The following is a 17146-nucleotide window of genomic DNA, read 5'->3' on the forward strand; positions in this document are numbered from 1 at the left end:
TATGTGGTCTGAAATGTGCTTTGGATGGGTTGCTTGATTGCTCCACTGCACATTCAAAGATCAATTAAGCAGAATGAGGCACCCTTACAGATTACTTCAGTGGCCTGCGACACGTTTTCAAATCTGACGAGTGGCCCGCATTCTCCAAAAAGGTTGGGCAAACGCCCTTGGTCAAATTCAGGAAACTTCAACCTTTCTCGAGTCACGAGCACACTGCCAATGTCTATTATCAAGCATAGAGTAACTCTTACGGCAAGGGTAACCAACCTTTAGGAGAGTGCGGGCCACTTCATTGGTTTGAAAACTTGTCGTGGGGCACTTAAGCGATCTGGAAATGTACCGCGAGCCACTTAAGCCATACGAAAATGCGCCACTTGGTTAATTTTCATAAAAGTATGGTTTGAGGTCACGAGCTACATAGGATCGCGGGACATAAGTTGAGCTTGTATGCCTTACGTGTGCTCGAAATCCCCCACAATCGTAAGTCCTGAATGCAATTTTCCCGGGGAATTTAATTAAAGAGTTGATCAAGTGATCACGAGCACGAAACGTAACATGAGCATTGAGAACTCTTGGTGCTTCAGGGAGCACCATGGTACTCGCAAGCAACAGGTTGAAGATGGCTAGTCTAATTGCTTCTCGTGTGTACAAACTAATCACGGCGTGAGAAAACTGCCACGTGTATTCACAAAGAGAAGTGATTCTTCGTCTTGGAGTTTGTGTATTAAATTAAAACCCGAAGAAGAATCGATAATTTTTGCTATCGGATTCGTTGATTTCACTTGAAATGCGTGTTTGTGTGTGAGTGTGTGTGTCACTGTAGTGCGTCGAAGAATAACTGGAGTAGTTGTCACGGAGTTGATGGTCCTGAGATTTAATCGCTCGGCCCCACGAAACACTCGCAATGCTCGCCAGAGGCATCTTTCGGCGCGGGATGAGTTACTCCATCCAGCAGCAGCAGCAGTTAGATCCTCGCGAGATATTTTTGGTTTTTCGATAATTAATTGCAGAGATTTTTCAGATAATTTCTGTTCTGGGAACTGTCTCGAATATTTTGGACGGATTTTCGCCTCAACCGTACTCCCCCCCCCCCCCCCACCTAAATCAATCACAGCCCCGATGTATAAGGGAAAGTGCCCGAAATCCGTCCCCTGCCATAAATTCGACCTCCCTCCCTCTTTGATTTGCATGTACAGAGCTGCTCTATCTTGCGAAAAGTGCCAGAAAACTCTTCACAACCATTCAGTTGATCGCTTGCAGTGACGCAGTTTCTTTGCTCCACTCACATGCGCTTTAATTTAAAATTTTTTTTTTTTGTTATAACTTGTTACAGTTTCGAAATCAACTTCGATCAGTTATATTTACGCTTTACGGTAAGTTTTTTCGTCAGTTAGCCATTGATAAGTGTAGATCACTACTTCAATATTGCGTTGTAGTCGTTATAACCGTGTAGCGTTTTAACCGTGTTTAGTCGTTTAGTCAGGAACAGTCACAATTTTTGCTATAGCTGAATCTGTCGGGGACGGATGATACGTACATTTATTATGTACTTTTTTTGGGATATATTTTTTTCGTGACTACTTAGGCCAGAGGTCTTCAACCTTTTTATAGTCGTCTTTTTATAGTCCATCATCAAAAGAAGAGCACCCTTACGGGAAGTTCGGCATACGAATGCATGAAATCAGGATTGATTTCAGTCCTTAAATGCAATTTGTACAAAGTTTCTAATTTCAACTTTGACCAAGTGCCCGCGAGCGACGGGTTGAAGATGCCCGACTCGTTTCGATTGATGGATGATCCATGCTTCACATAACATGTCTCGCTTAGGCATCGGACTGTATTGTCATGTATAGCTGATTATGTCTCAAGAGCTCGTCAGTTAACGTCATGGCTCACGCAAAACGGGATAGGTACAGACAGGGCTCTGGGGCCCGTCTTGTTTTGATTTTATTTTACTTTTTACGCCATAAACGTACTGCAAGCCACCCCATGGCTATTTATTTCACATTATTGACCCCCTCTTAACACTAGAACAGCCGCTGGGTGTCATTTTGACACCGGATATAAATGACATGAATCATAAGTTGAAATCACGCTAATCCTATTATTTAAATGCACTTTTTGCGCTTTTTTTAAATAAAGCCATTTATGAAATGAAATAAAATAAAATGATCATATCGATAGATGATTTGCATATGCAAAATTGTGAGAAAAAAGGTGAATCTTTTCTTCTAAAAATTAGAAACTTTTTTAAATTATAATAAAGACATCATTTGAATGGATAAGGGAAAAGTATGAAAACTATTAATAATCAAATAGTCTTTACTGTTATTATAGTGGTAAAATGATTGCATGAAATTGATAAAAAAGATTGTTAATCATATTTATATCTATTAGTGATCCATACAATAATAGACAATCTTACTGCTATATTTTAGACAAACTATCTTTTTAAAAGAATTACAGGTTTTCAAGGAAACATTTATTTTCTGGATATTATGCTGAGGCGAACTCGGAAAGAAAAGTCATCTTGTCTCCGCCGGGACTCGAACCCAGGCCCTCTTGCATACCGGGCAAGCATGCTGCCATCTACACCACTGGAGACTCCTATCTCTCTATTACAGGCTTTATTGGTCACATTTCCTTTGAATTTTTTCTGCGTTTTGGGAAAGGCTACGTTAGTTTAGGATGAGAAATTTTAACTTCACAGAGCTGTTTTCCTGTTCAATGTAACTTGAGCGCAGTTAATTAGCCAGATTCTGCAAGTAATGTTTACTTGAAATCCGTTGTCAGGATGCAGATGCGTGTATAATCCAACAATTTATGGCGGCAATGTCTAAGGCCGGGATTACACTATAAAAGTTTTACAAAAATTCCATCCAATAATCATATCGGTTACATCCGAGAAAATGCAACTGATGACCTTATAGGTTGCATTTTTCAAGTTTTATAAACGAACTTTGATCAAACTGTTATAGTGTAATCCCGGCCTAAAATATTAAAAAAAAGATATATACGAGCCATCGTCTGGAACCAGCTTTGACTGAGTATTTTCGTACTATTTGAACGAAAATGTTCACACCACATTTCATTTCGTTGTAAAACTGGTCGGTTTCAGGGGGGGGGGGGGGTCTTTTTTTTTCACCATTGTTGACAAAAAACACTTGTATGCAAAGTACTCTCTCAATATAGTATATCAAGTACATTTTTTTTTGTTTTGTCCCTTGGTAAACGTTTTACCTTGAAAAAATATTTCTTACGGGAAATCTACCACGCGAATTCAAATCCACATCAACTCATTTGAACTCAGCTCCATCGGAGAGACACTGAGAATCGCGAGAAATTATGAAATATCGATAGCACTTTCGTCAGATTCATTGGTTTGGAGAAGAAATTCTCCACTATCAGAATCTATATCTGAGATAAATAATTCACCCCCTAGTGGCACACCGATATAAAACGACGTGGAGTTTTCGATACCTTTCGACGTCGTTACTGATATCGTTCGCCGTAGAAATGGCATACATTTGTCGACGTAGTTCGGTATGTAGAACGTGGAGAAATTTGGATTATTTCAAAACAGACTAATTATCGTACAAGATATCCTTTCAAACGAAATGCTGTAAAAACGGGAGTAAAACTACTTTAATTTTGACATTTATTGAGAGAATACATTTTTACTATATCGTTCGATATCGGACACATAAAAATTACCTTTTTTTCTAGAGCGAGAAAAAAAAATTTCCTCTTTCCGACGTTCGATATTCATTCGACGTTCCGACGTCGGGCCGCTATCGGTACAATATCCTAACGTTGTGCAACTTTGGTCACTATCAGATTCATTTTCAGATAAATCTCTGAGCAAATGCGCAATTTCTTACAAGCTGCAACTCTCATTATTGCTTTAGCAGAATTAGAAATGATCCTAATTTGGGGTCAGTGATGGTAACTCGTGGGAAATATTGACCAAAATCTGTCCAAGTGGGAAATTTCTTAGCATTTGTGGGAAATTTTGGGAGTTCGTCAAACAAAAGAATTTTTTGAAAAAAATAAAGGAATTAATGCAGTGCAATATATATATTGTACTTTTCTATTGTAAAATACTTGATTACATATTCTCCTCGCTAGATGGCAACATATTTTTCGGAATGCGTAAAAACAAACTCATCCAAACAGAACGCATTCCAAGATCGTTGGTGTCGAAATGACACCATCGGACGTTCCAGTCAAATCGGGTTGTAAAACACCTCAATATTTAATAATTGATTTGAAAACTTTTGTGTATGCTACGTAGGGAAAATAATGAAAATTGCACGAAAATTTGTTAAATTCAAAAGAAAATAAAAATTCCGCAAAGCGAGCGCGATAAAAATGCCCCGGTGCCATTTTGACACCAATGGACGTTCTAGTGTTAAGGGATGTGAGATTCGGCGACACAAAGTCCCGCGCCCAAAGGAGTTCCGCATATGTGTTAATGTAATAAAAACTGCAAATATCCTAATTATTCCAAGCAGTACAACTCGAAGGAGACACGAGGATCATTTCCTCTGCGGGCTCCGCGTCTGGTAATGGTGGCTTTGGCATTCATCTAACCTGAGGGTCGACTAGCATTTCATTTTATGAAAACAGTAGACGACTTAAGTGCAACCAATTATTTTCAGCTAGTTTTAGTTATATTTTCTTCCTTCCATAAATTATAAATGATTTTTTTAGTGCCTATTTTAGGCATTTTTAGTGCCTAAACTTCCAGGCTCAACTCATAATGATCGACAATTAAGCACTGTGGGACCTCTTTATTACAAATGCATATTAGCGATTCGGATAAATAATGTAATATTTCAAATCATGGTCTCTAGCAATAAATGGTCCATCCAACAGGTGTGAGAGAATACAGGAAATTAAAAAAGCGTAAAATACTGCGCATCCGTGGAAAAGTACTTCCGTTAATCTACCAGAGCGGTACACTACGAGGGGGAGGGGCATAACGTACTTGTGCTCCTCCCCCAGATCCAATAGAAATTTATATATTTTTAAAATATTTTGTAAAAAACACTAAAAATGTTGAAAACTATATTTTAAAAATATTTTAATCTCTCCTATATATATATTAGGAGATATATTTATATTTCTCCTATTGCCATTAGATGTACTGCAAAGAAAGGTAAAGATATCTCATGCTCGACCTGCTATATCCAATGGCAATAGGTGAAATGGCCTTTTTCAGTGACGTCACGAGCTTCGTGCGGAGACCTTGTTCTATAGGTGGTGTTGCACCAACTCTGGCCATATGGCTATATTGCAATTTACTGCCATTAATGATGGGTTGAAAATGAAGGCAGTTGAAATGAAACGCCTCAAGCTCGTTAGGGAAAATATCTTATCTATATCCTCCCTCGGATTTCAAACTGGGACGGCAATCTAAACGATGGTAGACGAGCATTTTACCACCACGCCACTCGGGCGCATGCGCAGGCCCCTAGAATCTATTGTGCCCCAATATGGCGTTGATTATAATAATTTTGCACATTTTTTTCAAAAATTTGATAAAAATATTAGAAAAAATACATAAATATATTAGTTTTTCATTGACGGGGATAGACTGGAAGGATTTCGAGGGCACTATGATAATGAAGATGCATGTGGGGGGGGGGGGGTTCGTGCAGCACACGCTTTCGTGTGAATGTGATATCCGGTGATTATGCATAATTAGCGTGTTCATTATGAATATAAAATAATTTTGGTAAGTTTGATAAAATTTTGTGAATCCGTCACTTCCTCCTGAGATTATGCATAATCTCCCGTTCTTGTCAAATATGATAAATCGTCAATGAATTATCTAAATTTTCCGGACACATTTTGTTGCACTTCAGTCTCAGGTGATGGATTCGATCAGTGATGTTGATCACGTTTAAAAATGATGGTAAACGTGGAAAATCTTATTATTAGACCGTAATTATTTACGTTGGATCACCCGTACTTGGCTGGAGAGAAAAGTAATAGCTTACATATTAATTACATCCAGAAATTGTAGTACCAGATCTCATCGTGTGCCCCCCCCCCCAAGGATATGTCGGCCGGGGCCCTGCTCATATGAGCCCGCGGATTTAGATGATCCTGGTTCCATGCTGTGCTGGATTCAGAAAGTATTAACATTTTCTCCCACCATAATTCACTTGAAATCTATCACCCCCCCTATCTCTCTGAGAGCCCCTGTTCAGCATTTGTCGTGCCTTCACCTGATTTTCACCTGTGCTCCCCCAGACGCTAGAGGACCATATGGCACCACGTTAAGAACGACTGCAATCTAACACGTTAAATAACACAAATCATTATCCTGAAATATCTGCTGCCACCTACCGAATAAAAGTAATATAATTTTTCAACTGACATTAGTAAACTAATTTTTGACTGGTAAAATATATTAAAAAATATTATAATATGATATGATATAAGAAAATATTTTTATAAAGAATAACGTTTATTAAATTACCAAATTTACTTCAAAATTTTAACAGTTGATGTTTTTTAAAGTAAAATTGCATTGATATGCTAGCAAAACTACGTTGTCTTTGGTTCAAGAGTACAGTATGATTCTAGTTTACCTGGGGTACTCCAATAGGGGCCCACTAATAGAAAGAGGAATTTTCAAGTGAAATACGTACAGTATATAGTAATGCAATAATGCTATAAACAAACATGCGAGAGAGATATACGATAATGTAAACAAATTAACTTACTCTAAGCGATGTGAGAGAATGGGACTATCTCGTTTACGGACTCACTGTTGTTTGCATTCTTATTCTTTTTGTTTGATTTTAAGAAGAACGTAACCAATGACAATTGCTTTTTGCCTTCTTTTTATGATTTCTCGGAGATGTGAAATTGCATTGTCGTTGGGCAGATTTATTGCTTGCTTTACTGTGCTTCTATTTCATTGTTACTTTTCTCCAGAATTTTGCACGGATTTCCACATTTTGCACATCTCTCTAACCACATTTGAAAAGTGAAGGATACTTCTCTCTTCCTCAGAAAAAGATGCCTTCAATATAAGCTCTTGCTGTTGCATGCAATGGAGGTCCATCAGTTCGTCTATGGTCAACTCCTGGCCAAGCAGAATTTATATAAAAAACAAGCGCACATACGCGCGATTACACAATGCGACATCTAGTTTCGTATAATAATCACACTCAATTTTTCCAGTGAGGCACGCTGACCGGACACTGTAGGAGAGAATATTACCTATAACTCCACAGTACGTGTGCGCACGAAAGCGAAAAATCATCAGTTTAGTTGTGAAAACGTGACAATAAATATAAACAAAGAATAAAATTTTTGCTGGTAATGCTAACCATCGCTCGTTAATCGAATAATTTTTTTTCTTCAAACTTTTTGCTCGTTATGCGAATTGCTCGCTAACCGAACCGCTCGTTAACCGAAGTTCCAATGTACTCTTACCAACTTCATTCGCAAATTATGCATAATCACCGGTAAAAGTTATAAATATATAAAAATTTATAAAACTTTCCGAAACGACTGGTGATTATTTGGACTACGATTTTTATGGTCTAAATCCGACGGAATACCTCCATAAAAAAAATGAATTTATGCCCTAGAAAATTTTTAAATATGCCGTGTGTAAAAACCTAAAAATATGATTTTATAAATAATCTGACCATATTTACTTGAGAAAATTACTGGAAATCGCTAATCATTGTCAAAAATTATGTTAAAGGTAAATAAGTAAAGCTCCCAATTGTGACTAATATCTTCGAAAATTCGCCAATCATTTCCAAAAACGATGCCAAAGGTAAATAAAATATTCAATTATTTTGAATATTGCCGAAAAATTGCCAATTGGAGAAAATGAAGTTAGTGAAGAGTGAACTTCCTGGGAAAAAAATTCCTCTTCATCTGCGGAAATATTCAAAATAATGCTTTAAAACAGAGATCTTCAAACTTTTTCCTAGTCGCGAGCACTGCCTGTACTCATCATCAAAAGAAGAGCACCCTTACAGCAAGTTTGAAGTATGAATACATGGAATTAGGATGATTTCAATCCTTGAATGCAAGTTGTTTAATTGGAATTGTTGATCAAGTGCTCATCGCGAGCACAAAATCGGACAATCATCGAGCAAAGTGGGTGGTTCGAGGAGCAACGTGGTGCTCGAGAGCAACGGGTTGAAGACGCCTGCACTAAAATATGAGGATAATGATGTTCAATAACATCCTTCAAATTTTCAATATTTTAAGAAAATTAGCTAAAAACTACTGAAAATCATGAACAAAGGCTTTAAAATTACGGGAAAACCATGGAAAAAATGCCTTAAAATGACGGATAAATCACGGAAAAATGCTCTATCGCGTAGAAATAGCGAAACATACAAGAAGATAAAAAAAATATGCAAAGTCATAGAAATCCGAGCCCTAGTGATTACGCATAACAACAAGACAAAAAAAAATTGTCTTCAAAATACTATTAGAAAATATCACCAACACTGTGTAACAGTGGAAAATACAAGAAACAAAATATGTTCAGTTCATGATCAAAGTCACTATGCTTAATTTTTTTTTTCCGACCACATCACGTGCAGGGAAACAACCACCAACGATATCAATTTACACCAAAGTCAATACTTCACTGTCTCTTCGGAGCTCAACGAGGAATATGAATAGCCTTTATAAAGATCATTCACCGATGCAAGAAGAGCGTCTTTATTTTCGTTGTCGTAAGATCTATGGGTTGGCTATCTCATCCGTCTTATTACCGCTCCTTCGGACAGTCTGTCACTGGGGCGTCGTATTTCCTCAGCAATCATACCCCATATACCCTGGTAGAAAAGATCTACAACCTATCAATTTTGTTTTAGTCTCCTACAAAAGATCCTTATATCACGTTACTTTCCCTGAAAAGTAATCCTCAACCGAGAACACATAAACCAAGTATATTCTTCCATGGAATTTTCTAGAATTAATAAGAAAAAGTTCTTAAATAATCTTCAGAGTTAAAGAAACTTTCATATATCTTTGTATTCAATGATAAAGAGAGAAAACGGATCAGGGTATGGATAGGGTGTCCCGTAAATTCGTAAATAGTTTGGCTCTGCTGCACTGTTCGGGTCTATTTGGCTATTGGCTACCACCAGATCAAACTTGTGTCCCCTCCCCCCGCGCTGTCCCCGGGGTATAAGCTGGTTTGCCACAACGGCATGGGCCAAGGTGGAAAAACACTAGCCCTACCAGACGAGGAGAAATCGAACAATCGTATACAAAATGGGTGGAAATACATAAGGCTGGTGTACAAACGCACATCGGTCTATTTGATCCGACATGAAGTTTGACTCGTTTATTCAATTTTTGTGATTTTTTCCGACTTTATCAGTTACTGCCTCAACTTTATACAGCTGACGGACTTTTGAATTTGTTTTCCCCTTTCTCAATTTTCGTCCTTTTACCTTTGTTATGTTCGGGGTCAATATGACCCGAAGATGAAAATTTCTTTCAAAGGTTTTGAAAGTTCTCTTATATATTAAATTTGAGGGTGTGAAATTTTTTTATTGAGACTAGTAGTCTCTGAAATTTCTTTTCAAATGATTGAAGTACGGGGTCTCCCAGCCGGTGGTTCGCGGAACCCTAGTTGGGTCCATATGGCTGCCCTAGTGGTTCAACGACAGCAGAGAAAATATTTTATGTAGTTCTTTAGTCCATGTTCTAGCTACATAGGAGTTACGCCGAGCATTTTTCTTTAATTTTGGGAGGCTATCTAGACCATACATTTCGGTTACAACAAGAACAAATTCGAAAAATTCAAATAGAAACATGCTTTTATACATTGCAAAATTATTGTTGTAATATAAGACCGTGTAATAATAAAAACCGTGAATGGCGTTGAAATGGTACTTGTACCACTCTAAACACCGAAATGTAGACAAAGCAGATGTCATTAAAGGGTTGGTGGACTAACCGCTAGGTCAGCATCTTGGTCAGATGTGCAGGAATTCTCCGACTGAGCGGTTAGCGCACCAATCCCTTGGTGAGATCTTTCATTGTCTGAGTACCGCGTTAGAGTTTATGTTGATACAGCCAACCGTTTCAACGCCATTCATGTTTTTTTACGGCGCCAATATTTTAGCAATGCATAAAAGTGTGAGTGTTGCCATTTGATTTTTTTCTCGAAATTTTGTATGAGAGCTAGTTTTTTGTTTCTCATCTCATTCTTTAACGCATACTTGGAGAAACACCTATACCTCGAACTTCATCATCATTCGTTGATTTCTGCGGCCGCTAGAGGGCTCGTCAAGTCAGCAAAGTTATTTTATGACCACCCTGTACTTAAAGACCTGACCCTAGAAAAATAATCCTCAACTACAAGGAAAAAACTCGCTACGTTCTCCTACGTGGAATTTTCTAGAATTAACAAGAAAAGTTTTGAAATAATCTTCAGACTTACAAAAACTTTCTTATATCTTTCTATTCAATATAAGACAAAAAAGGGATTGAAGGAGATATAACAAAGTTCCTACGCTCTACTTTTTTTGTGTGTTTTTCCCGTCTTCTATATCCCATTTTGGTGTTGTACGGTTGAGGATCTATACAACAGAACGATTTTTCTAGCCTTGGTTTGGCGATGCAATTTCGTTTTCGGATCCTAAATTAGATTACTACAGCCCCTTTACTCCCCCCCCTCGATCCTGAAACAGCTTTAAAGGGAAAAAAACATACAAGGGAGAGAGAGAGAGTTTGCCATTTCATTCGGTTTTCGTCTGAAAAAAGCTTATGTGTTCTGTGTGTACTTTAGCGATTTAACCTCTTCGTATGCACCGCTTGGTCTCCTTTCCTTTGATGTTATTTCTATTCTGGGATTTTTGCTCCGGAAAGAAGTGTTTTTCCTTTTGTTCGTTTTGAGCCTTTTTTTTTTTATGATGTTCCTGGGTGTTTTCTAGACGAGTACAGAATAACACTGTACGTCTTTTTTTTTGTTTTTACGGACTTAGGTAGCCCCCCGTCTTGACTTTTAGCAGTTTGGCTTCATAAAAAGTTCTTTATTACCGAGCAATACACTAGCTACAGGCGTGCGCCTGGAAGTTTCTCTCTGTGTGGTTCCTGAGGGAGCTGTGCTTACTCGAGTTTCTGGCTCGCTCTGGTTGGAATAGTAAATGGATTGTTGTGTGTTGTTGCAGTACGTAATCGTTTCTGGAATCGTTTTACGGTGAAGGTGCGTGGTCGTGTTCATTATTAGTGTCGTTAATTTATGTTGCTGTTTTTGATTACTGTGGTTGAGGTTAATATGAAGGTTGATTAAACGGAAGAATTACGAGAGGCCCTGGCGCGATTAAGCTCTCCTGTTAGAGGTGTTTCAGCCCTCAATACATATATGCAATTGAACCATTGAAAAATGTTTACAATAAGTTATGTACAGAACCGTAGACCTGACGTTTGAAAACGTGATTTATAAACGCTTTATCTACACCAGTGTTTCCCAAAGTTGGCAATATCGCCCCCCGGGGCGATAGAAGCTTGGGGTTTTAGTATAGTTTGCTTCTATGTATCTGCAATCAATTTATTTTAAGCTGTGAGTTTTTTCTCAACTCATAGTGAGTGAAGTGTAATGAATGAATAATTATACCGTTGTAGACCTGTTGCTCTCTCTGCGGCGAGACTTTTTAATGGGGAGATCGGCTCGCATTCGCGCCTCGAGGTTGGGAACCGCAGAAAACCAACTTCACTCGACCACCACTGTGGCGATAGTGTGGTCCCGGATCCTCGGGATGCGAGTTCGTCACAACGACCACTCGGCCACTATAACGGCAAAGGCAACTGACTACGTGCGGGACACTTTTTTTGAAAACACAGTGATTTTCACGAAAAAAGTGGGGTTTAAATCAAAATACTGTATGAAATAAATAAATCCAGTGAAATTTCTGAAATATCTATAAAACCTTTTGAGATATTCTAAAGTCCTCAAAATTGGCTCATTTTCAGTACTTACGCCTGACATTGCACACTGAAAAACCATACAATTTATTTGAATAGTTTTGATACTATAAGTTGTTATGATCTGTGCAATGAACTAAAAGTTTTAAGGTACATAAAATATTCTCTGAGATATGGCAGTTTTCGTGAAGCAATATTTCCACCTAAACTTCAACTTTTTTTCATTCAAGCAGGTGCAAGATATTAAATTGGCCAAGATCCTAGTTCATTGCACAGCTAATGCTATCTGGAACGCAGTTGCAAAATTTCATAAGAGTATCTTGCATAGTTTTTGAGAAATTATTTTCACGTGGAATAAAGCAACGAAAAAATGAATCTTCAAAAAACGCGTTTGAAAATTGTTTGTTGCCTTCGAACGAAACCATTGTTCCAGATGATTTAAATCAGCCATAACTTTGTTTATATTTATTACATGTATAAGAATAAAACAGTTTTGGATTGTGTGTAAAACAATCTTCCAAATGAATTTATATAACCATTTTCGACAATTTTCGGACAAATCTTCATTTGAACGCAGTCAGTTGGCTTAAAAATTTTGCTGCAACAGATGAATTTAAATCACAGTCAAATTGAATGAGTAAATTACTGCAAGTGCCCTTTTTGACTAGAAAACTAAATGCTATGTCAATGTTGAGCGAGGAATAATATTTTTACCGAGTATAGTTTCATTGTTCTTCTTTTTTGTTCCCCTTTTTAGGTCGAGGCTTTGAAAATCGGACGATGGAAGATGATTGCATTTCCGAAAAAAGTCTCCTTTGGTGGCAGTGCTGAGTACGTTGGATGCTATGGCCAATGAAGAGGCGAAGTGCTGGTACAAGACATGTTAGAACATGAAGGACGTAATCGAAGAAGAACCGGCGGAGGATAACAATGAGACTTTTAACTCGCACGGTTCTCATATTATTTGCCGGTTCTTTGATATCAGTTGTGTTGATCACTCGCTGCGGACTGAAATTAGACGAGGAACTAAGGGTAGAATCCTCGGCATCCGGACCGGTGTCGCCGGTATCCAACAACTTCCAGCAGTACCAATCGGAAGAAGATGACGCTGGCGACCTCGTCCAGAGGAGAGAAGACGAGTACCGCATCGAAACCCAAAGGCTGCGTAACGAGATCCAAGAACTCAAGAGGAAGATCAAGGAGCTCCAGACTCTCCAGGGTGACATCGAGCCGATTCCTATCAAAGGCATATCTCACAACCTCCTCGGCGTCGAAGAGTGCAGCGAGTTCATCGAGAAGCAGATCAGTTCGGCCGAAATCAACCAGGGTGCTCAGCTGAACAATGAATACGAAGTCGTTCCTTTCAACCACTTCACCTTCAGCCGAGTCTATCCGGTGGAGTTGGCGCTCGGGAAACGAGTCGTCGAGAAACCGATCGGTTACAAGAGGAAAGACCTCTTGGAAGTGTTCGTACGTGCCCTGGAGGTACTCAATAAGGACAGACAGGGGAAGTCTAGGTACTCTGTGGACGATTTCGTCGAGGGCGTGTATCGAAACGAGCCGACGACGGGGTCTCAGTACCACCTGTATTTCAAGGAGAAGAACGCGACGAGGACTTACAGGTACCTGACACTCATGAGACCCTTCGCGCCGGTGCAAACTGTATACGACAACGTCGTGCAGACTACTAAACAGCTTATAAACGTGATCCTCCCGCTTTCTGGCAGAATCGAAACTTTCCGAAACTTCATGGACAAGTTCGTCAAAGTGGGTGTCCGCCACGACAAGCGCGTGTTCCTCACCGTCGTGTATTTCGGTACCGAAGGGCTACTGGAGGTTCAGGCTATACTGAACAAGGTGTCTCACGACACGAAGTTCCGAAACATGCGGCTGCTGACTCTGAACGAGACGTTCTCTAGGGGAAAAGGCCTCCACGTCGGTGCCCAACACTGGACCAAAGGCGACGTCCTCCTCTTCATGTGTGACGTCGACGTCATATTCTCCACCAAATTCCTCGAGCGGTGCCGATTGAACGCATCTCCGGGGAAGAGAGTCTACTACCCGATCGTGTTCAGCCTCTACAACCCTACCGTGGTGTACTCCCTTCAGGGTAAAGACATCCCATCCGAGACCGAACAACTCATCATATCCAGGGACACGGGATTCTGGCGGGATTTCGGATACGGCATGACCTGCCAGTACCGCAGCGACTTCCTCAACATCAAGGGCTTCGACGAGGACATCGTCGGATGGGGAGGGGAGGACGTCATGCTGTACAGAAAGTACGTCAGGAGCCCGCTGATGGTGACCAGGGCCACGGACCCGGGGATCTTCCACATCTGGCACGAAAAGAAATGCGACGACGCCAGCCTCCCGGCCGAACAACAGCGGGCCTGTCTGAGGTCCAAGGCGCTCAACGAAGCGTCGCACTCGCAGCTTGGGTTACTGGCTTTCAGGGAAGAGCTGAACAAACACGAAGGCAGCAGCAGCAAAACCAAAACAGAGCTTAATAATAATCGTAATAACAGGCAAGAAGAACGCGGCAGTGTTGAAAACGCATCCGCCAGCCGAACCAATTTTCCAGATGCTCGGTGAGGAAGAAGCAAAAGGAAATGTAGAGGGCGAAGAGAAAGAAAAATGACTTTAAGGTTGTAAAATGATTCTTTTCACCACCCAAATCCTTACCACATGGTCACGGGAAAAAAAGGCAACGGTTCAATAACACGGAACATCTTGAAACCGTGTTATCTTTAGTGAAGGGAAAAAGGAACGCATTTTTTTTCTAAGAAAACCTTCCTTTTCTTGGAATATTTTCTTCTCATATGTAGGAGATATCGCACATTTTTTCTCGGCAAGAATTTTCCAAACGGATGCTTTTTTGCGAACTCAGATAACAAGGCTATGGTCCGATAGGCACCCCATAGTATATAATATATTCTTATTCTACCATAAATATTCTGAATTCCACCGAATTTCAACACTGTAAAATGAATAACTTGAAATTCGTTGCCATTCTTTTTTTTCAATATAATTGCACTTTTCATTTAAGTTAATGGTATTTCATCGTATACAGGGTGTTCAAAAGAAAATGGGCCGAACTTTAAGACGCGGTAAAACCCACCATGGGGGGAGGGCGAATCATTATTGGGATGCATGCTCGAATAATGAAAGTAAAGTTACTAGAGGGCACCTGTGGTGATCTCTAGTGTCTTTACGATCCATTTCTAATTATCCGTATCAATACCAAAACAAATCGGCGGCTTGGTGGGTTCTAAAGCCGACGATCGTTGTATTGACCGCCATCTTTCCATCGAAAACGTATGTATTGTGTGGTCGTAAAATCGAAAACCGAAAAGCACAAAATATTGGATGGTCGTTGAATCGAAAATAAAACATATTATATGATAATTATAATAACTATATCGAAAACAAAACATTGGATGCTCGTTATATGAAAACATTTGCGAATTATCCTACCTGTCGTTGTAATGGAGCGTTCGCTTTAACGTGGGGTCGTCACAGGGGCGGATCTATGGGGAAGGGTGATCGGGATGATCTCCCCCCCCCCCCCTCCAAGCGAAATGCGATAATTCATGAAATTTTCGGAATTTCTATATGATAATATTGCAACAGCAAATTTAAAAAAAAATAAAACTTGGACTGACAAACAGGTAAAACTGACATTTTTCAACAAAGTCGGGATGGAGGGGAGAAAAAAAACGGGAATGTCACGGAAAAAACGGGACTAAATGCAGGGCATATACTCAATTTACGCTGGAACTAGTTTTTTAAGCGATTCGTTAAATCACTCCTCTCCCAACAAAGACATCCAGATCCGCCCCTGGGTTCTCACAACTATCTTCAGGGGCGGCTCTTGGGCTGCCCAATCCGAGCTGAAAAGGCCAAAGAAAGAAAAAGCTTCATCGATCAAAAACAAAAAGTAAGTCCCACGCGGGTAGAGATAAAAATAAATCCACGGGTACAGTTATTTTCAAGCCGCCCTTGGTCGGCTTTATTAACGTTTGCGCTATACGTTATTGAAATACTTTATTGTATACAGTAATCTCCATTGATATTGTTGAACCGTTGCCTACCACGGAAATGTTTCCCACCCACGAAATACGAATTTCCATCTCCTGTTCATAAATTTATGTTTCATTCTCTGCGAAAACTCATCTCTCATTTTGTTCGAATAAAAAGATTTCAAAATGAAATTTGATCATTTTTCTGAATATGAGCCAGTAAAGTTTCTCAATTTTATTACTGTTTTTTGATCGAATTCACTGAATTCAATGCATCCCGCAAATTCGCGAACAGTTTAAAAAATTGCTAAAAATTTGAAGGGAATTGACATATTTGAATGGGGTTTGTGGAAAGTTATTCTCACGAATGGAGATTTCTTTTTTGTACAGGGAGAAAAATTAGTTCATATATCTGTCGATAGAGGGCAATGCTCGATAACAAATCGGGAGTGATTGGACCCTGAACTTTTCTTCCAACTCTTCACTTGGTAAATCATATAGTCATTCACTCATTCGACTACTCATCTGATCATTCGTATGGTTATTCACTCACTCATACAGTAACCCGGACACTCACTTGGTTACTCATTTGATCACTCATGTGTACTCACACTCACTTGGTTACTCATTTGATCACTCATGTGTACTCACACTCACTTGGTTACTCATTTGATCACTCATGTGTACTCACACTCACTTGGTTACTCATTTGATCACTCATGTGGTTATTCACTCATCCGTACTCACACTCACTTGGTTACTCATTTGATCACTCATGTGGTTATTCACTCATCCGTACTCACACTCACTTGATTACTCATTTGATCACTTATGTGTACTCACACTCACTTGGTTACTCATTTGATCACTCATGTGGTTATTCACACCCGTACAGTCACTCACACTGACTTACTTACTTACACTGCAACTCACACGGTCACTCACTCATATAGTGACCCCGACACTCACTTGGTTACTAATTGGAACATTTATATGGCCATCCACTCACCCGTACAGTCACTCACACTCGCTTACTCACACTGTCACTCATACAGTGACAGTCACTTGGTCACTCATATGGCCATTCCCTCACCCATACAGTCACTCACATGGTCACGAACTCATACAGTAACACAGACACTCACTCATCTGATCACTCATATGGCCATCCACTCACCCATACATTCACTCAC

General features: G+C 39.6%; 1 protein-coding gene across 1 annotated transcript in view; it reads left to right on the forward strand.

The window, feature by feature from the left end:
- LOC149087877 (chondroitin sulfate N-acetylgalactosaminyltransferase 2-like) overlaps window positions 1-16145 on the forward strand; it is a 37646-nt gene extending 21501 nt beyond the window's left edge. The window contains exon 2 of the mRNA XM_089242243.1: window positions 12689-16145. Within this exon, the coding sequence (XP_089098369.1) occupies window positions 12862-14526 (1665 nt within the window). The 5' untranslated portion in view covers window positions 12689-12861 and the 3' untranslated portion in view covers window positions 14527-16145. The remainder of the gene's footprint in view (window positions 1-12688) is intronic.
- The last annotated feature ends 1001 nt before the right edge of the window (window positions 16146-17146 follow it).

This window comes from Pholcus phalangioides, unplaced genomic scaffold (assembly GCF_987345545.1).
Source record: "Pholcus phalangioides strain wild (caught in Gottingen) unplaced genomic scaffold, Ppha-v1.0 ptg000003l_1, whole genome shotgun sequence".
NCBI classification, from domain to species: Eukaryota; Metazoa; Arthropoda; class Arachnida; order Araneae; family Pholcidae; genus Pholcus; species Pholcus phalangioides.